At 42.2% G+C, this 20864-nt stretch overlaps 4 protein-coding genes across 4 annotated transcripts; 1 reads left to right on the top strand and 3 right to left on the bottom strand.

Moving 5' to 3' along the window:
- Positions 1-1633: 1633 nt before the first annotated feature.
- On the bottom strand, positions 1634-2537 carry LOC6586669 (cuticle protein 64). The gene is made up of 2 exons (XM_002012243.4): positions 2435-2537; positions 1634-2369 (listed from the first exon to the last, which is right to left on the bottom strand). The coding sequence occupies exons 1-2, from the start codon at positions 2444-2446 to the stop codon at positions 1986-1988; spliced, it is 396 nt and encodes a 131-aa protein (XP_002012279.1). The 5' UTR covers positions 2447-2537; the 3' UTR covers positions 1634-1985.
- Positions 2538-10599: 8062 nt separating this feature from the next.
- LOC6586668 lies at positions 10600-11279 on the top strand. Its single transcript, XM_002012242.3, has 2 exons — positions 10600-10857; positions 10916-11279. Exons 1-2 carry the CDS (start codon positions 10846-10848, stop codon positions 11219-11221), a joined length of 318 nt encoding a protein of 105 aa, XP_002012278.1. The 5' UTR covers positions 10600-10845; the 3' UTR covers positions 11222-11279.
- Positions 11274-17191, bottom strand: LOC6586664. The gene is made up of 6 exons (XM_044010167.1): positions 17084-17191; positions 16696-17018; positions 14389-14847; positions 12728-12784; positions 11861-12068; positions 11274-11787 (listed from the first exon to the last, which is right to left on the bottom strand). Exons 1-6 carry the CDS (start codon positions 17093-17095, stop codon positions 11359-11361), a joined length of 1488 nt encoding a protein of 495 aa, XP_043866102.1. The 5' UTR covers positions 17096-17191; the 3' UTR covers positions 11274-11358.
- On the bottom strand, positions 14281-14876 carry LOC6586665 (larval/pupal cuticle protein H1C). The gene has a single exon (XM_002012239.4). The coding sequence runs from the start codon at positions 14805-14807 to the stop codon at positions 14385-14387; it is 423 nt and encodes a 140-aa protein (XP_002012275.1). The 5' UTR covers positions 14808-14876; the 3' UTR covers positions 14281-14384.
- Positions 17192-20864: the final 3673 nt, after the last annotated feature.

Raw genomic sequence — 20864 nt, 5'->3', positions numbered from 1 at the left:
TGCGCAAGTAGGAAGCGACCCACAAGCAGCTGCAGCAGCAGCGGCAGCGGCACAGCTTCACCACAGTCTGCTCTCTGAAGGTCGTTGCCAAATTGTGGTGCGGCCTTAGATGAACGCTCAATGGCCAACGCTGAACGGTCGACTGAACGGCCAACCGATCCAACAATCTGTGGATCGACTGGTGTCAACGCTTCGATTCGTTTCGTTTCAACTTCACTTCAATAAAATTATAGTTTACAATCGCCCGGGCATAATTTATGCCGATAATGCGCATTGTATATCTGAAAATCTGCAATTATTGTACATTTCAGGCAAAGGCCAGCTGAGCACCACAGCACCACACACACAACAGCACCACAATACATGGCATTGTAGCCGATTGAAGGCAATAATCATTGTTCATACTGTTAGTTTGGCTTTAGTCTAGCTTTAGTCGCTTCTAGCTCAACTCGTTTGGCTTTTGGCTTCGCTCCATTAAAGTTTAATAAGCCAGCCAACTAACTTGGCCAACACAAATTATGTGACATATTTTGCGTCTGCTCGACTTTTTCGCAATTGCCAAATCAACTCAAAAACTGGGCACATGAAGTTTGAACAGGCTATGAAATAAATAATTATTTCAATTGCTCCACTCGCAACGCACTTTCATTGCAGCCACTTTTGCCACTTGCCACTTGCCACATTGCGCTACCTCGACCCCGCCCACCGCCCACCGCCTCGCGCCTGTCGACTCCTTGCCACCTTCTTGTTGCCCCCTTTTTGCTATTTATCAATTGGCAGTCGGCATAATTGCGAGGCGTTGGCATTTGTAATGCATTTTGCCAAGCAAATTTCAACACTTTGACAACTACACTGAACGAAAAGCCAACATATATGTTCAAGATAATAATGACTTGAAATGAGTCTCAGTCAGAAATTTTTACAATCATAGAAAACAATTTAATGTGCAAAATATTGAGATTTTTAATGATATTCAGGCCAAAATAAAAAAAAATCTTAATTTTTTTACTAAATTTATAATTATCAAAATAAATAATAATAAATATGTTGAACACATTCTCTATATACTAGATGACCAAAGAGATATTCAAATGTTCAAATTTTTTATTAAGAGCTGAGTATAGTGTTAAGAATCTTCTATCTTAGTTCTATTTTAGATTTATGTATATTAGAGCTGAAAATGTATAAAATACAACTTAAATCTTCCCATTATAGCAGCTCATTAAAATAAAAATTTATCAATCTAAGAACAAATATTTTTTGTATATATGAATATATAAATTTGCCAATCTAATATTTACTAAAAAATTATTAAGCCACTCCCTAATTTTTACAGTGTATTTAGCAATCAAGCAAAGCATTAAAACATTCCTAACATAATTTCCAGTGTATTAGCCGGCTTACTTCCACTATGCATTCTTTTCACCAAATGCCAACTGCCACAAATATTTTCCCAGTGTATTTTACAGCTAACTACAATTTCATGGCTACAAAATATTCCTAAGTTCTTGCATTTAACAAAAAGACTTTTCGCAGCTTTGTTCAATCGCGCTGCATTCACATAAATATTAGTCAACGCCCCAGTTGGCCCCCCATTTTTTGCGCAGTGTATGCAGTAAAAAGTGATCTATTGTTTAAGAGTTTTGAATCGTTTTTATTTACTTATAAGTCGAAACCACGAGCATTGCACAATAACAAAAATAAAACTTATATACAGCATATTAGCTTGATCTCCCTATCTCGCTCTCTCGCTGACTGTCTCTGTCTCTGTCTCTCACATAAAGGTTGATCATGATGTTGGTTCCTGGCTTTGACAGCGGCAAAGCCTCGAACATTGTACTGAGTAAACTCTCACAGAATCGCTCGGTGTGATCCGATTTGCTGTGTGGATGTTGCAGATGTTGCAGATGCTGGGGATGTTGTGTGGATGTTGCTTTTGTCGTTCTGTGCGTTGTCGTCGAGTGATGTGCGGCTGGAGTGGATTCTTAGTGCAGATAGCCGTGTCCATAGCCAGCGTAGCCCAGGCCGTAGCTGCCGTAGCCGCCGTGGTAGGTGGAGGTGGTGTGCAGAGCAGGTGCTGCCACAACAGCGGGTGCGGCATGGTAGATGGGCGCGGCATGCACCACGGGGTATGCCTTGGTGGCCACCTTGTAGGTGTTGGCATAGGACGTGGCCACCGGGTGGATGGTCTTCACAATCGGGGCGTGCACAATGGGCGCGGCGTAGCTCTTGATGATCGGAGCATGCGAGACGATGGCCGGAGCATAGGCGGGCGCCAGAGCTGAGCCGTAGCCGAGACCATAGCCATGGCCATAGGGGGAGATGACGCCAGCATTGGCAACGGCGCACAGGGCAGAGAGTACAGCGATCTGCAGGATAAAAGAGAGGTTAGTCTAAAGCTGCCTGCCAGCCTCCAGCTGTCGCGTATCCTTACCAGCTTGAACATGTTGCTTGGTGTGGTTTGGTTTGGTTGGTTGGTTGTACTTGACTGAAGAGTTGAGTGTGTTATGCTTAAACAGCCGCGCGACTGGGCATATTTATACCGAATCAAAAACTTGAGAAATATTCTGAAACCGCATAGACAATGCGACAGCAGCAGCAACAGCAACAGCAACAGCAACAACAATCAACGAGCGTGAACAGCGAATCAAAAGCGTGAACGCCCAGCCCTGTCCAGTCGGCTTCGTGGCGGCGTCGGCTTACGAATCGGCTGCCTGAGAATCGCATGCAGAGACTCGAGCATTGAGACTTGGCCAGTGTGTGAGATACGATCTCGATTCGAACTTGATGCAGTGCCACAGAAATCAGTCACGCGCCACCAACAACAACCAAGTAGTTGCCACCAGCTAGCGGAAAACTAGAAAACTCCGGGCTGAATCAATTAGTTGCCGGCTTCAAATGAGGAAATCCAAAGAGGCAGAGCTTTCCCGCCGCATTGTCAGCCTTTTGCGGTTGCAGTTCTTGTGGCTTCTCTTAATTGTCTGTACTTGCAACTAATTGCGGCAATGAACTCCCATATGCTCGCTGGATTATGCAATAGGTGCGTAGTTCTCAGCAGCTCCCACGGATCCCTTTCTAAATCTGCGCACGCACGTGATTATCAATCAGCAGTTGGAACTGATTGACAGTCAACGCGAAAGATCTCGCCGTAGGTGTAGGAATAAACATTCACAGCTCCAAATACCCCCCTTCCTCTCCCCCTGCCCCAGCCTCCGCCGCCAACCGAATGCAAATGCGTTAAACGAGCTCCGTTCGCTGATCAGTCCAAATAGTGTATGAAAAATCGCACTCGCTAATAGCTGGCAACAAATTGCGAATGGCCAGAGCAGCTGCAGTTGCAGCTACTTTGTTGCTGTTGTTGTTGCTGCTGTTGCTGCTACTATTGCTATGTTGTACGATTGTACATTAATTTTTTGTAAACTGATTTCTTATCGGCGGCGCGGCGTACGCGCCGTATGCGTAACTCGCAACTAACTGCAAAATCAATTCGCATCGCAAATGCAAATAAATTACAGTAAATAAACAACTGGCGGTAATTGAAAGCGTTTTATGATTGACAAATACCCTGGAAGCTCCACAAAAGTTTGTCAAATTGGGCATATATCATGAGTTTAGTAAACGGGCAGAGCAGCACGGCGTCTGTAGGTGGAAAGATACTAAGCTACGTATACGTAATATTCGTTCCAGCTTTGTATGTGGCATATTGCTAAAATGAGTTTTATTATTAATTTATCTAATCTGCAAATGAGCCAGCTTTGGCTGTCAAAAAAGTTTATATAATATATGCTGTATATGTATGTATAAAGTGCGGCATTCAATTCATAGGCATACAATTTAAATAATCCATATATTATCTGGCTTTACTGTCAATAGAGGAGATATTAAGTATAAGAAGAAGTAGAATTTATCGGGCGTATACTTAATTTTTAAACATATTTTGCATCTCATTTACTTCTGCTAGCCATTCACTTAGGTTGCTATCTTTGCAATTTCAGTCTAATCTGCCATCTCTCTCTGCTGCGCACATAACAATTCCCAGCAGTAATAAACCCCTTTTGCAAGAGCTGGCATATTACAGGGTATTTGCAAAATAAAATGCAATCCATGCTCGAATCATATTTGAGCGCTCGCCTTAATGGCCTGCCAGATTTCTTAATAGCCATTCTTAATATCTTGCAATCCTGCCCCAGCCCCTGCCTGCTCCTGCTCCTGCTCCTGCTCGTACACGCAACCCCTGCCACACCCCACTCCACTGCTTTCCGGGCACGCCTCATCATTATCTGGCCGCAAATCTCGGCAATTCGGGTAGCTCGACTCGGCAGCATAATCAATGCAAATGCAAAGACTTTGTATGTTTCTCGATTTGTTGGATTTGACTGCTGATTGTTGTTGCTGCTGCTATTGTTGTTGCTGTTGTTGGCGTTCAGATAAAAGGCGATTATACAATCGGGCGTAGGCCTCTTGTGTTGATGTTGCGCGCGGGGCCTTGACGGGCAGCTGCTGAGAGCTTTGATTCTGTGCACAAAGCGCGCTTAAACTTTATGGCGCATAAATCAATCCGAGAAACAAGCAAGAGGTGGACAATTCTTTTGGCGGTGCCACAAATCTGCATATTGACGTCAGCTCAACCCTTCACCGGACACCTCGAGCCACAACAGCAACTCTGGCCTTATCGCTATGCAAATGGTATGAAGTGGACACACGCGCGCAATCGAATGATCGAATGATTGAGTAGTTGATCGATTGATTGGGGCAATAAAACAGGATACGATTTGGGTGCGTGCATGGCTGACACCAAGCCACACAGCCACACAGCCACCCACTCACCCACTCGTATGTGGTTGCAGCTCAAATTGCATTTTAATGGCTTTTGCGGCTGCTGCTGCGGCGGCTGTGGCTGCTGCATTGTTCGATTGTTGCCTGTTGCATTGGGCAAGCGCTTGGCCACGGCACAAATCAAAAACACATTTCAAATTAATAGACGTCAATTTTTTCGCTGGTGATTTATGACTGGAAATGCAATCGAAATTTCACAAGTGCAGCGAAATATATTTCTAATTTACTTGTTGTTTAATTAGTGTCGGGTTTTTGCATAATTATATATACCATATACCATATAATATATGTATGTATGTGTGTATGTATGTGTGGTGACGAGCGGTAGAGCAATTCGCCAATTAAGTATACCACACGGTGGACGCGGTCAAGGTCGAGCTGCCGCAATGTCGTGCACATTACAGCGAATACAATAACAATAACAACAACAACAACAGCAACTAATAATAATTATAATAACAGCAACTGAAAACTGTAACAATGGCAAGACAATTGAAACAGCGAAAAAAAAAAAAACATTGCTAGAATACCTTCAATTCACAGCGACTGCGACGAGCACATAAAACAAGAAACCGAATGAAGACGGCGAGAGTTAAATAATTGACGAAGCGTGAATACTCTAACAGACCAGGAGAGTGAGAGAGGGAATGTACTTAAGTAGAGTACATTTCTGGTTAATATATTGCTTAGCTGATAGCAACTCAAATTGGATTAAGTTATGTTAATCATTATATCATTAATAGTAATATCTCTCGCATAACTCTCATGAGATTACTATAAATCGAAAGAGAAATAATTTTGTAAGAAGAGGATGAGTAGTACAAAGTAAAAGTAATAGTAGTAATAGCAGTAACGGTAACATTAACAGCAATAGTAGTTGTATAAATTATTTGTGATAGTTGTAAAAGCAGTAAAGGGATGCTTAAAAAATGTTTATAAAAATAAGTAGTTGTAGTCGTAGTAATATAGAACTAGTAGTAGTAGTAGTAGCAGTAGTAATAAGAGTATGAGTAGTAGTAGTAATAGCAATACTAATAATTATAGTCGTAGTAGTAACATCAGTACTAGTAGCAATAATAATAGTAGTAGTAGTAGAACTAGCAGCAGTAGTAGCAGTAATAATAGTAGTAGTATTAGCAATAATAGTAATAGCTTAAAGCAATAGAAGAATAATGGTAGTTTAAGAAAGTAAAAATAGTAGTAACAATAGTAGTAGAGAGAATTAATAGTAGCAGCATAGCATGAAGAATTAGTGCTCGAGAGAAAGAGCATTAGTAATTTTAATAGCAAGATACAAAAGTTGTTGTAGTATATCAGTTTACATACTATTAGTAGTATTGGTAAAAAATAGTATCGTACTCTTAAAAGAATTTTTCAATGAGAGTTATTATAGTCCATTATTTGTAATCATAGCTTAGCAATGAAGTGGGGAATGAATATCAGAATAGCAACTAGAATTTCAGGATTGCCTACCTATCAAACATACCAAAAGACCCTTAACTAGGGTATAAATATAAATAGGTATGTTTATATAAATACATATATAGTACATATATTACCTTTTCATTAATGAAATTAAAAGCGACCGTCAATTTGTTGTTGTTGATGTTGCTGTCGGAGCTGCCTTCGGTTTATCCCAAGCAGCGCGGCAATCTGCTTGGGCTGACGCCTGCGTTGTGCCTCGCTTTTGGCCAATTAAAGTTCTTTAGGCCAACTTGTCGTTGGAGGACATTGCGCAATTGCCCGCGCACACACAACAAAGCACGTAGACTGCGTTGTTGTTATAGTTGTTGTTGTTGCTACTACTGTTCTAGTTTTTGTTGTTGTTGTTGCTGCTGGTGCTGTTGTTGTTGTTGGGCATGTTAGCTTTTGAGTCTGAGTCTCTTTGACAGCTTCAATGAGCTCCGCTTGCTTGTTTCAATGCAAATTGCAGATTGGCTTCATAATTAAGTAGTTTACCTGAGCGCACGCACACAAGCTCCGACCACGCCCCTTTAGTTAAGCTCGTAAATTAAATTCGCAAACACCCCAGCGGCAACAGTTGCTGTTGCTGTTGTTGTTGCTGGTGTCGTTGTCTGTCAACCAAATTGTATGCAAATTGTTTTCAGCGCATTTTTCATGCACACATCGCGTCATGTGATTTATGCGTTGCTCCACAGGTCCCACACGTCCTGGGTTTTCGCGTCTGCGATTATTGCCTTTTAATTGAAACGAATTCGGTGACTTGCATGGGAGCCACGCCCCCGCTCCACCTCTCGCTGGCTGCCACCCTCCCTCAGCCCTCAGCACTCGGCTACCTGCTTAGTTTAGTGACTTTCACTTTTGTTGTTGCTGTCCTCTAATTGCGATCAACAACGTGTGAATATCGATCGAGCGAGCGAATCATAGACGACTCTCCGCATTACTCACCCTGAACTTGACTGGCGACTTTTGTTGCGGTTGCGCTCTCCATAAGCCCGCTCATTATTGTCTAATGCGCACACCTCTAAAGCCAGCCGTACCATAAATATGATGTGTACAAGCTGCTGATTTCCACAGCTCCAAAACCCGACAATTACGGCTAAAATTAGTCTGTGCATACACTGTGGAAAAATGCATCTAAACTTCAAATATATTTTTAAATATAGATAAAATAAATGTAAGAAAATATTCAGGCAAAGTAGAGACTTTACAAATTTCCATATATTTTCTTAATGATAAGAAAAAACAGTATTCCATAAACCTAACATAATTTCCATTTCTGACTTCTCTATCTCTAGCTACACAACATTATGCACTTATTTCGCTCAGTGTAGCATTTGTAATAGCAGTCGAGCAAACAAAATAAATGCAAAGAAAAACATGAAATAAGAACACAAACGGCTATAAAAAGTCAATTAGACTTAATGATAGCTTCGGCTAAACTACACATTAAATTTGTTTGGTACGCTGATTGAGTCAGTTGAGCCACAGAAATCGGCGGATCCGGTTTACGGCACCGAATGTTCTGTAATCAAGGAAGTGGCTGAGACAAAAACATGGCCAACAAAGTTTTTTCATGTTTACATTTATGTTTGTCCAGCGACAGGCAGTATCCAGTTCCCAGCATTTTGTGTAATTCGGCCATTAAAATTAATCAGACAATCGATGTGACGCCCATTGGAGCGAACAGCTCCAGAACTGACTAAAAAACCAACTGAAACCCATTTACATTTAGCATTGCAGGTGCTTATTATTACGCGGCGTATGAGTGCTGTGTGTATAAATGTGTGTGTGTGTGTGTATGGCTAAGACCGGCTAATGGACAGACATGTCCGCTAAATATAATCGCATTTTGCGGCCAACATTGGCTTAGCACGACAGCCAACATATCGCATTGCTCGCAACCCAAAAACATGGCTATTACCAAAGCTAATTAAGCCGCTTGTTGCACTGGCTAAAGCTGCCCCACCATCCGCCACTAGCTGCTGCTTGTAACTCCCAGCGGGCGGCTGCTTGTTGCTCGTTGCCAATTTCTATTAATTAAACTATTTAGTAGACGCGCACCTCACCTGCCTGCCTGTCTATCCATCAATGCGCTACGCATTGCCCACAACTTGTCAACAGAGTCTCGACTCTGTCGCCAGAGACAAAGTTTGCATTGAGCACGCCAATAATTTAGAGCTTAGCTATTTATAGAGCAGCTGTGCCCTATAAAGAATTTGAAATTGTTTATTCGAAATTGAGCTAAATTTCTCGTCAATCATGTTGAACTGGAATATCTTAGTTAGATGTTCGAATATCTTAAAGTTAAGTTTTAATTGGACCCATAATAATAATTGTAAAATATCAACGGAAATCGAAATTGTTAAGGCTTTTAAAGGTAAAATTTTTTACGACCTCAATTCAATTTAAGTTTGTAGCTGAGAATTATTTGCAATTCCATTGAACGAAATGGTTTATCGAACCTTTCATTGAACTGGCTACAGACTATATAGATTATATAAATTATAATAATATTCTAAATTAAAATCAATCTAAATACCATAATTTAAAAATTCTTTCATAAAACTAAGCTACAAGGCGAAAGAGTTCGAATCAAGACAAAATGCTTCGCATATCAGTTCAACTATTTCCTTTGACGTTTCATAGCTTAAACAGTTATAGCCATATTGGTGCTAATTACTCAGCTATTTAGCCAAAGTCTAAAAATAGCTAATTACTTCTTTGGGCAAATGCAATTTAATTAGCTAACTGTAGCGGGCGCTTTTTAGCCCAGCAGCAGCACAAGGGTTAAGCTTGTAGGCAAAGCTGAAGCTTGGCTTGCAAAAGCTCTCAAGCGAGCAAGCTTTATGGAAAATGCCTAAAGGTAGGCTCCATTTGTGGCTGCCATTAAATGAAAAATCATAATGCAAAAGCCACAAAATCGTCTTAAGTAAACTGCAAGTGGGTCAAGCAGACTCGTTTCGTATCGTATTCAATGGCCGAGTCCAATTAAATGACACCCTAACAAGTGCCGGTGCACCCACCATCTCTGCTGGCCATTGTCTGGCCAAGTGGGCCAAAGTGCTCCAAGTGCGAGTGTAATCCAAATGGAGCTGGCCACAACTGCTGCACTAATTATAAATTTAATTGGCCGTCAGCGGGTTTTTTCTTCTTTTTGGCGATGGCCGTCTGCGTCTCGGCATTTGCGTGTATCTAATTGAATTAGACCCAAAGGTCGCGCCGAATGGGCTGGGAACTCAGCTGCCCAGCTGACGCAAAAGACAAAGCAAAAACCGGCTAAAACAGGCGACATATGTGGCTATGATATGGAGCTGAGTGCGTGACACGTGCTTTCAAGCGTGTCACGAGGTGTCTAAATAAAGACAACTAAAGCTCATGCATAATTTGAATACGAGGGAATAAAGAAATGAATGACCCACTGACATTATTATTATTATTATGAAAATGGTATTATAACACAAGATTGGAAATAAGATTTAAATAAATAATAATCCCCATTCAGGTCTCAACAAAATGTATGCCAAATATAAACATGGAATTTTCTGATCAAATAATAATTAAAATATATTTTATAATAAAATGCTTAGATATTATTTCCAAATGAGATACAAACCTGTTCTTGAGCTAAGGCTGCGATTTAGAAAGATTATATATCATATATACGATTTTAAAAGACTATATGTATTATATTATATATATGATTTTAAAAGATTATATATCAATTCTATATCTATACATATATATAAAATATAAGTTTTACTTAGTATTAAAGCCGAGTCCGATCTGCTCTAAAATGATCTATCCATAAGCCAAATTTCAAGCCCATTTATTGAACAGTAAACTAAACCCATTAGATCACGCCTCGAACCAGCTGCTCAGCTGTCATCTCTAGGCAGAAGTAAGGCACAGCGGCTGGTTGGTCATAATTCGTGTTGGCGGTGCGAGTGGTGGCAGCCAGGAAAAGTTATTGTGCCATGGAATATTAGAAGAGGGAAATACGACAGCACAAAGAGTTGGCATTATATGCTAATGCGCGTTATGCTGACTTCATTGTGGAACGCGGCACTGGTAAGTGGAGCGTGGTGCAGTGGCTCCTTGTATGGCACTCTGGCCAGGGCAATTGTGGTGCAAGCCAGTAGCCAGGCACAGAGCGCAGACAATGCTGCTGCTGCAGCAATTGAATTATGCCTGGAATTGGGACATAGCTTAGCTCTGGGCGTGGGTGGGTGGCTCAACTGGCGACTGGAGGCAGGAGCTGAGCAAAAAGTAAATGCAACAATCGCATAGCGAATCGGAGGCGAATTCGTCAAGGGCTGCCTTGAGTGAACCACTTAGTCGCTCAGTTACGCCCAAATGGGTCACTAATGAGCCGTCGGGCTTGGGAAAATCTTGCTGATGGCTCGATTGTCTGTGCCAATTCTAACGTAAAGAAACCACCGACGTTTTTCGGCTATAAAATTGTGGCGCATCTTCAGCTGGAGCCACAGTTCAACAAGTTGCGCCTCTCAGTGATCACAGACCAAGAAAATAATAATCAAAGTGAAGATGTTCAAAACTGTAAGACTGTTGGATACCCTGTCTCGCTTGGATAACTAATGAGTGGATTCTCTTGCAGCTGTTCGTGTGGTGCGCGCTCTGTGTGGCTCTCGGCCAGGCTCGGCCCAGCTATTTGCCCAGCTACGAGGCAATCGAGTATGCGCCCACTGTGCTGGGCTATGAGCACTACGCGTTGCCTGCCGCCATCTCGCATCAGAGCTCGACGGTGGTGCACGAGAAGCGCCCGTACCTGCGACCCATCTACGAGCACCACCCAACCACCTATACAACCTATGCGGGCAGCCCGTTGGGCTACAGCAGCGAGTGGTACAGTCCCGGCTGGAACGCTGGTGCGCTCAGCTACCCCAGCATCTATCTCAAGTAGAGGGTACACCCTGTACACCGCGTATACCCTGTAATAAATAAGTTGGCTTGGATTCGGATTTGAGTTTTATATTTAATTTTTTCTTTCGGTGGAACACAAGTCAACAACTTCTTTCAAAATCTTTCGTTCTCTCGCTCTTACCAGGCGCTGGCGTAGGTCAGGGGTGCGTGGTGCAGCAGTGGTGCCGAATAGGCCAGTGGTGCAGAGTAGGCCAGTGGCGCCACGCTCTTCAGGTACGGCACATGGGCAGCGGCATATGTGGTGGGCAGGGCCGAGTAGGTGGACACGGGAGCAACTGCTGGATAGCTGGCAGCATAGGTGGTCACGGGGGCGGCATGCAGGGTGGTCTTCACAACGGGCGCCACCACATCCTCAACGACTGGAGTGCTGTGCACCTGGGTCACACTCTGGTGGGAGACGGCGGTGGGCACGCTCTTCACCACGGCGCCGATCTTGGCCAGGGCGGGCTCCTGGACGATGGCAGTGGGTGCGCTGTAGACCAGTGGTGCGGCGGCCAAATGACCGGGGCGAGCGGCAGCGACGGCGAGCAGAGCGGCGAGAACGAACTGTTGAAAACGAAGCAAGATAATTGAGTACTACACCACTGAGCCACCATGAGCCACCCGGCGCTGTGCTTACCAATTTGAACATTTTGGCTGGCTGTGGTTGTCTGGTTCTTTGACTTGTGTCGTAGGTTGGACTGTGCCCGTTGACGAATTGTCGCTGGCTTTTATACTTGAACTTCACTTTCAAGGCGCACGCAAACACACGCAAACACACGCACACACACACACATATATACAGTGAGTACACAATATGTAGCAATACGTACGTGCCTGAACGGATTCTTGTCGCGCATAAACCAGATTATAATTCGCGGCCAATTCCAGCTACGCACCGCACTCAGGCACTCAGTTATTTTTGTCAGCTCAGTCTCCGAGCCGAGCGACCCAACCCACTCTTATTTTCATTTACAAAGCGTGGCTCATTAGTCAAACTATTTGGCCCCGGAACGACGAATTTTGTTTTCATTGCTGTCGATGTCGATCAGCTTTGCGAGCATTGACATTTGTTGACTTTGTAAATGGAGCTGCGACACTTTTCCGCAGTATTGCCAATGCAAATGCAACAGTAAATTTCTAGCTAACTCAGCTGTGCAGCCTCGTGGCCGGGGTGCGTAGCTTGAGTGCTATAAAAGGCGAGTGAAAAGCTTTCGTTCGTCTGCAGTTGGATTTCAAATAGATCACAGACATGAAGATTCTCTTGGGCAGCCTGGTGAGCGATACATTGAAAGTAGCCTTGAAGTGCAATCAAAAGGATATTCCCTCTAAATATAGCTCGTGAGCCTTGCGCTGATGTTGCCACCGAGCAATGCAGCTAGCCTGGGCGAAATTGTGGACGACTCCTCCTCCACAAGGGAGCACCCGATATTTAGGCGCGGCGTGTGGGAGGCGCTGAGCGGCATTATACCCAGTGGGGCGAAGACCTTCATGGAGAAGAACTCACAGTATATCAATGAGCCCGTTAAATTCATGACCTTGGGCGCAGTAGATCTTGGCGCTCCTAAAAAAAAATAATTTGACAGATTTGCATTTGCTGTAACAATAATTTATACACATATATTAAATACATATGCTACTGCATAACTAGAGAACAATTTACCCCTCAGCTACTTTTGCCCAGAAGTTGATTTACTTGCAAACTGATTTACTTAAAGCAAATTTAATGTTTGGTAATTATTTAATAGTTGTTTTTAAAGCTGCTTAACTAATTCTTCCCACCCTATTAACAATCCTCTATTGTATATTATTCACAACAACGTCTATTTTGTGCAGTGTAGTTGCTGCTGTTGAAAGCTGTCACTTAGGATGTCAACTGCAGGCTTTGCAGCCAGTTAGGTGCAGCTTGCGATGCACTTTCCGTTTTACTATTTCTGCTCGCATTAAAGGTTCATTGGCCAGCGCGTGGCGTCGTTGGCCTTGAACCTGCGCTGGGACAGGACACAACCACCACAATTTATATACCCGGTAGCACATGAAAAACTACATATATAGAGCAGGGTAATGTAGTAATTTATTTGCAAGTCTAGCTCATCCAGTGAATGTGAAATGGCAACCATAACTGCGTTCCAGGAATTTTGATGAGTTGGCTGAGGTTGGCGTTGGAGTTAACTTGTATATACAAAATCTAGTATATTGTAGCTAAAGCCATGTATATGAAAAGTAGAAATTAGTTTTAGCTGATTAACCAATTGTAATAATTTTCAAAGCTGGGGATGTTCTGTGGAATGTGTTCTGCTGAATAAGATTTAAGAAATAGATCTTCAGTATCAATTTTTGTATATGTATAATTCCTAATTTGTTTTGTTAGCATTCGTCATTTCTAGTTGCGTTCTCTTTGTCCAATTAAATCATAAGGAGCCTCTTCGTCATGTGTAAATAGCTATCTCGCTCTCTCTCAGCAACACCAGAAGCTACGTTCGGCAACATATATGTTTGCCTCCCTCTGTCCTTCTGTCTCTAGGACGCAAACTCAAACAGATAATATTTTTTCAACGACTCTCGCCTCTCACTAATACTAATGAGCCAATCACAACAAAGTTGAGCAGAATTTGGCAACTGTAAATTAAAATTGTAGAGGAAGATTTCTGATTTGCTGGAAACTGTTCTAGAAGATTTTTATTGATATATAAAAAATATAATATAGATATCTAATAGATTAACAATTAAATTACATGGAGATAATATATTTAGTATACATTAAAATAAGAATATTGAATATTAAATATATACATTTAGTTCCTTTAACCATCTATCAATCCTAAATAGCTACGCAGCATTTGAGGAGAGTTTAGTACAAGTATATCGTAGTTGGGTAATCAACAACTATTTACCGACACTTGTTTACAACTCGCATTACGTATACGACTGTTTACTCGCAGCCAGGCACTGCTAGTTCAGAGGAAGTGAACCACAGGATAAAGACCCAAACAGAGGCCAATGAACTGCAGCAAGGACACAGATGAAGGAGATTGCATAGTAAATGAGACTCAATCGATATTCAAGGCAAAAATATGTATTTATTTATTCAAATTCGTATCACAAAACCGTCCAACAAGATGCACGTTCCACTATCGGTCTTTGAGTGGTGCAGTGGGGCTTCCTTACCACACTCCGGTGGCGGTGTAGGTCAGCGGTGAGGCAGCAGCGATTTTGGCAACTGGTGCAGCGACATACGTTTGGTGCACCACTGGAGCAGCAGCGGCATATGTGGTGTGCACCACTGGAGCAGCAGCATAGGAGGTGTGCACCACTGGAGCAGCGGCGGCATAGCTGACCACGGGCGTTGACTTGACAACTGGAGCGACGATATCCTCAACCACATGAGCGGAGCTGTGCACCACCGACTGGCTCTGATGGGAGACAGATGTGGGCACACTCTTCACAACGGAGCCAACCTTGGCCAGGACCGACTCCTGGACGACGGTCGCAGCGGGTGCGGCGTAGACCAACGGCGACTCATACAGATTACCGGGACGAGCAGCAGCTACGGCGAGCAGAGCAGACAATACCACCAACTTGAACATGATTGAAATGATTTTTGGGTTTAAGTGAGGTCTGTATTGACTGTTGGGCTTGAGTTTCTAGCGAGAACTGTGTATGATATGCCAACTGCAGGCGGTGTTTATATAGCAGCAGCAGTCGGTACTCCACGCACGGCCTTCATACACACGCACAACAACGAAAAGAAAAACATTAAAAAAAGAGACCATATCAGATTCAATTCTCACTGACATTCAATAAGCAATTAGCGTCGGTGGACGGCTCAGCTCTGCTCAGCCACAGAGCCAAGCACAACAATTGGCAAAGCTAGCCAACCAGTTTACGTGCCGACCATTGGCCAACTGCTCCACTGGCCCTTCATTAGCTCCTGCCCTCAGTTGCATTACTTGCACTTTAAGTGCGTCTCGGTTCTTTCAGGGTCAGCGGCGCAAGGTTTGGACTTCAACTTCAATTTCAATTTCAATTACAGTTTCCATTTGGCTTTCAGCTACGTGCACAGCGAGACGTTCAGTGACAGCTTTACCTAGCTATAAACTCTCAACTTGTAAAGGGTATACTATGATTATTTTTCTCTTGTCATCATTAATGTGGTTTATTAAGGTGCAAGCGTTAAAAAGTGAAGTCTGAGAATAGCAGTTGCTAGTGTGGAATAGTTTAGTGATGATGGTAATCTAAGTTTCGGAGATTAAACAATTCTTATTTGGCCTCTAGTTTGAAAACTACGTAGTTTACAGTAGAATACTAAGCTCGAGTGTGCGAGGGTAGCTTAAATAATCCATCAACCTTACTAAGATATAGATGCAATTATATATACTATAAGAATGTAAGTTTAATTCCTATTTACTATTTATAACTCTACACTTCATTTGCAGCGATAATGCAAACTTTAGTGTCTGGAAATAAAAGATTTCAGATTTCTTACTCCAATGCTTTATATCCCAGGTCTATCTGATCTATCTGATATCTGATTAAAGAGTATCGTTTAGCAAGCATTTGTATTTTTGAAGAAATAATTGAAAATCATCATCTATAGATTCTCTCCCAAAAAAACTCATTATAAGTGCTTGAGAGTGTCGAACGCTAAAGCTTTACATCTATTCATAGGGTATCTCTTAGTAGTATACTCTTTGCCATGTTTTCCATGTTTTGTGTACCGTACTTAATTATTTCAGTTGAAATAAGTAAATTAAGTAGACTCTTTAAAAATTTATATCACAATTCGCACGGTAGTTAAATAGTTTATGCTTAGCTATAACTATGTTAACTAGTTATACCTCTCTCTATGACGATCGCTAGTCTGTCCTACAATGTGCACATACTTAAAAGTAAAGCGATTACTTTTGAAATACTTATATTATCTTGTAGTATATTATTCAAAAAGTCATAGCGCCAAAATTAAACTAGAAATCGAAACTTATCTAAAAGTTGTATGATACTGTTCCAAAGATATAGTTTTATATAAGAAATTCATGGAGTCACACAACTTCAAACGGATTCATGAAAAGCTCCTGTATGAAGAATTCAGCTACATATTTTAAATAAAAATTGAAAATTTATATCAGACTTATTGAACTGGAACTATATTCCACAACAAGTCCTACTTCAGAGCTAAAAACTGAACCAAAAGTAAAATTTAAATGTTATATATTAGAAGTTAAAATCCCCCACAAGACTGAACCAAAAGTAATATTTATATGTTATATATTAAAAGTTAAAATCCCCCACAAGGCTCACATAAACAACACAGAATATTTGATAATGAAAATATGAAGTTTTATTTACATCAGTCGGAAGGGGGGATGGGGAAACACTAAGTAGAAGATACGATAGAAATTGTTGCGTGGCTTCAGCCAAGAGATGGCTCATCTGCTGAAGCACACCCCGATCAGAGCCGATGTGGAAGCCGTCTACCAAGACGACGCCCAGCCGTGAGAGGCCCAGGAAGGCGACAGGATGCTGGTGTGCAGAGCTGGAGCGGCATAGGTCTTGATGATGGGTGCGGCATAGGTCTTCACAACGGGCGTCACAATCGGCTGGACAATCTGCGCCGAGCTGTGCACCTGGCTGATGCTCTGATGCGAGACAGCGGTCGGAATGGACTTCACAATGTGGCCAACGCTGGCCAGGGCGGGCTCATGGATGATCGCCGGCGCGGCATAGCTATGCAGCAGAGGACCTGCCGCCAAGTAGCCGGGACGGGCAGCGGCCACAGCGAGCAGAGCAGACAACACCACCTGAAAGCAAGCAGTTTTGGGAGTTACGCGACTGCAGCACTCCTCGACGTGGCTTAGACACTTACCAACTTGTACATTTTAGCTAATCCTGGAAGTTAGTTACTTGGCTTTAGAAATGAACTGTGGGTCTGTGTTGACTCGTCGCTGGTTACTGTTGTTAGCTGTAAATTCGCGACAGCTTTTATACACAAAAGCTGACACACACACACACACACACGCACACACACTCACACACTTGGCTATGCTAGATCCAAATTCAAAACTCCAAAAGTGCAGAAAATACAATAATAATAATTTTTTTTGCATCGTTAAGAAAAGCCTGCCGACGGCGACCCACCCGAATGTCCGAGTGGTGCAGGCGGGTTGACGGGCTGCTGCAGCTGATTCAACAGCCAGACAAACAGCAACAATAAACACAACAGCAACAGCAACAACAACAACCACAGCAACCACATTGCTTTCGTTTACAGTTTTTCCGTTCAGCCCATTAAAAAATAAAACTACAACGAAAACCAGTCAAAAGCGAATCGCTGGCCGACGTCAGCTGTCGCAGCAGTTGGCCAGTTGGGCACTTGGCCAGTGGGTTGGCCACTTATCCAGCGTCTGCCACTTGCAACACACCCAACAACAACAACAGCAACCACAACAACAACAACAGCTGCAGCAGCAACAACAACATTTATGTCTTTGCTTTTCAGTCAGTTTTTCCTCTAGCCAAGTTGACCGTGAAAACTGTTCGTGGTTCATGTTTGTCTGCTTGTTTGTCTGGCGGCACGCACCACCAGCCAACCACTACGCAATTGTCACTGCCACGCAACACGCAACAGTTACAGTGGCTCAAGTTCAGTGCGTGGCGATGGTCAGTGCCAAATTGCCAAAGTGGTTTTTATGACTTGTTGTCTGTGCGATTTGTTCGTTGCTGATTCCAGAGATGAAACAGAGGATCGTCATTTGAAGGCCATAAACCATGAAGAAAGGTAATTGACATAGAATCTGTTTGGCGTTTGGCTTGCGAATCACGTAGAAATGATTGAAAAACAAGAAGATCGATATTTGAGGGCCTCTTAGCAGCTAGACTTTAAAGTTCTATAATGTGTAAAGTTCTATAATGTGTAGCTGTACCGAATTTGCTAGAAAACCAAACAAGACTAGGGGAAAATCACAATGCTAGATTTTTGCAAAGATTTTCTAAGGATCTATTACAATTTTAGTAACATGCTGCATTGTAAAACATATATTAATAGGGTCTCAAGCAGCTGTATAACATTGAATAGTGAAACGGTGCATGACAGCTCAGTTCACATGGAACAGTTCTGAGAACACCCAGCTCTAAATGCCCGGAGCAATGCATTTTCTATACCTCGCTCAACTAACACACTTTATCGCATGAATTGCGTGTAAGCAGCCATTCAAAATGTCTCTAGGGTATTTAAAAAACAATAAAGCCAAGTACATTTCGCATTAAAAGTGAGCATTATTGTAATTTCCTGTTATGTTAATCTGCACAGCTAAGACAAACGCCAAGACAGAGTCTGCCCACATAGACAATGGGCTGAACAGATCTTTTGCGCTGCTCTCACTCTCTATAAGTTTTGGTGTTTATCTCTCTCTCTCCTTATCTCTCTCTCTCGCTCTCTCTCTCAGTCTGGCGAGTTCCGCTTTTGTAATAATCATTGCGAACTGTTTGCCCCATACAACACCATTCTAGCAACTGTGAGCTGTCGCCGTTATGACCATTTGTCAGCTATTTTGTGATTAATGAATAACCATTGCAAGCGGGCGACATATAATTCCAGTTTCTCTCTCTCTTACTCTGTCTCTCTCGCCCTATCTGTCTCTATCACATTTTGTTTACAAATAATATTCTTGAGCCATGCCAAAAGTGCTTTTTAATAGATTTTCTTTGTTGTCGATTTCTATTTTGGAGCCAGACACTCACGACAATTACTGTTCAGGTCTGCTCCAATGGAATTCCTTTGGCTCCAATATATCCGGGCTCTATTGGGGGTAATGTACGCCTTATGGCCAACCCACACAAACAATCTCAACTCGGCTTCCAGGCGACAGTCTTGCGACAATTCTGGTTAGCGCGCTCACCTGGCTTGCATAACAATGACCACACTGATATATCTATATAGATCGGTTAATCTGTGTGTTACACCAACCAGTTGCTGCTGCTTGTCTGAGTGCTTACTTGCTTTTTTTGTTTTCCTTAACCTAAGTTGGCTTTTAATTAAAGCCAAGTGGAGCAATTACCGCTCAGTACATTGGTTCGACGTCACCTCGGCGAGCATTTTGTATTTAACTCGTATGTGAATTAGTCAACGTTTTACACTTTGTTTGTCATTTCGCTCGAACTAATTGCCTCGAAGGTCGAGAATTATCTAGGAATTCTGACAACAAATAATACACACCGACAAAATACGGAAATCAGCTCGAAGATAACGATTTAATCGAAACATGTGGAAGCCATCCTGTTTATAAATATCTATAAAAACTGCTAATTGGAATTTAATTTCAATCTATATGTATATAGATTATTATGCAATTAGAGTGGAGATTTAGGTTGAGTATGTTAGCTGGAGCTCAGCTTAGAGCAGTCGGAATCAGCTTAAAGTATATAATAATTGATTTAAATGAATTTTATATATTGGCCATGGAAACAATTTTTTGAATAATTTGAATGTTGTTCACTTTTATAGACAGACAACGCTGGACAGCTAGATAGATAGGTTCGCTTGCGTCTTATGCAAACACTTTTAGATGGTAATGCAAGGAAGAGCGGAACGTCCGGTGTTATAGCATAAGTTGATAAGAGTAAGAGTATCGGCTGTGATGATTCAATCTCAGGGTCTTGGAGAGATATGGAAATGATAGAAGACGTAATCAACACGCTTTGCAAGCCAAATTATATGATGGAACGAATACAAATATTCGGTTACAGGTCTAATTGAAATCGCCAGCGCGTCATCTAACAGATGCGACGCTCTAGTGTGAGTTCTATATTAATTGGATTTGCATTGTCTACACGAAAGGTGCTGAGAGGTATATCCATCTGCTTATCGTCGAGCCACATTTTCTATACAAAACATGAAAATTAATGCAAAATGCAAAATCTATGCATTGCCTCACCTAATTTAATATAGTCACTCTCAAAAAATTTCAGTCCCTCTGAAGGGTATGTAACAATCAAGCAACATCGGTCAACAGCTCTAGCATTGACTGGCCTAAGACACAAACCGTTTCGACTTACTTATTGCAAATGCCAGACGAAAATAATGAATACACATATCTACTTAACTGACTATCAGTCTTGGTGTCATATATACATGTGTACATACATATTGTTCGAACAGATTTTTAGTTGCATGTGGATTGACTTAAGTTGTAAATGCTATTCAAGCTGGAGCCGAACATGAAAACCGCCGCCCCACAACAATACAAATGGGAGCTGTCCTGACAGGCTGGCAACTCGAACAGTTCGCTCAGGTGTCAGTCAGTCAGTCAGTGCGGCAGTCAAACAGCCAGTCAGTCGAATAGTCAGTTGGTTAGTTAGTTATTTGGGCACTCAGTCAGACAAGAGTTGGCCAAAAGCTGGCAGAGAGTTTAGGAGATTGCGCAAAAAAGACACAGAGTAAGAAAGATCGTTGAAGTCGAGCGTTACCGACTACGGAATACTCACTCACAGTCAATTTTCTCTCTTAAACTGCAAGAGATATACAGTTTAGTGGTTTGCCACGCCCCCTGTGGGGGAAGATATATCCGCCATATGTTTTATCTCTGCGGCGATCGGCTGTTGCAGCCGCTGAGAGCAAAATTTTAACGAAAATTTTGGTAAAGTAACAG

This window comes from Drosophila mojavensis, unplaced genomic scaffold (assembly GCF_018153725.1).
Source record: "Drosophila mojavensis isolate 15081-1352.22 unplaced genomic scaffold, ASM1815372v1 contig_74, whole genome shotgun sequence".
Taxonomy (NCBI): domain Eukaryota; kingdom Metazoa; phylum Arthropoda; class Insecta; order Diptera; family Drosophilidae; genus Drosophila; species Drosophila mojavensis.
The sequence above is the reverse complement of the archived record's forward strand: the minus strand, read 5'-3'. Positions and strand labels throughout refer to the sequence as shown.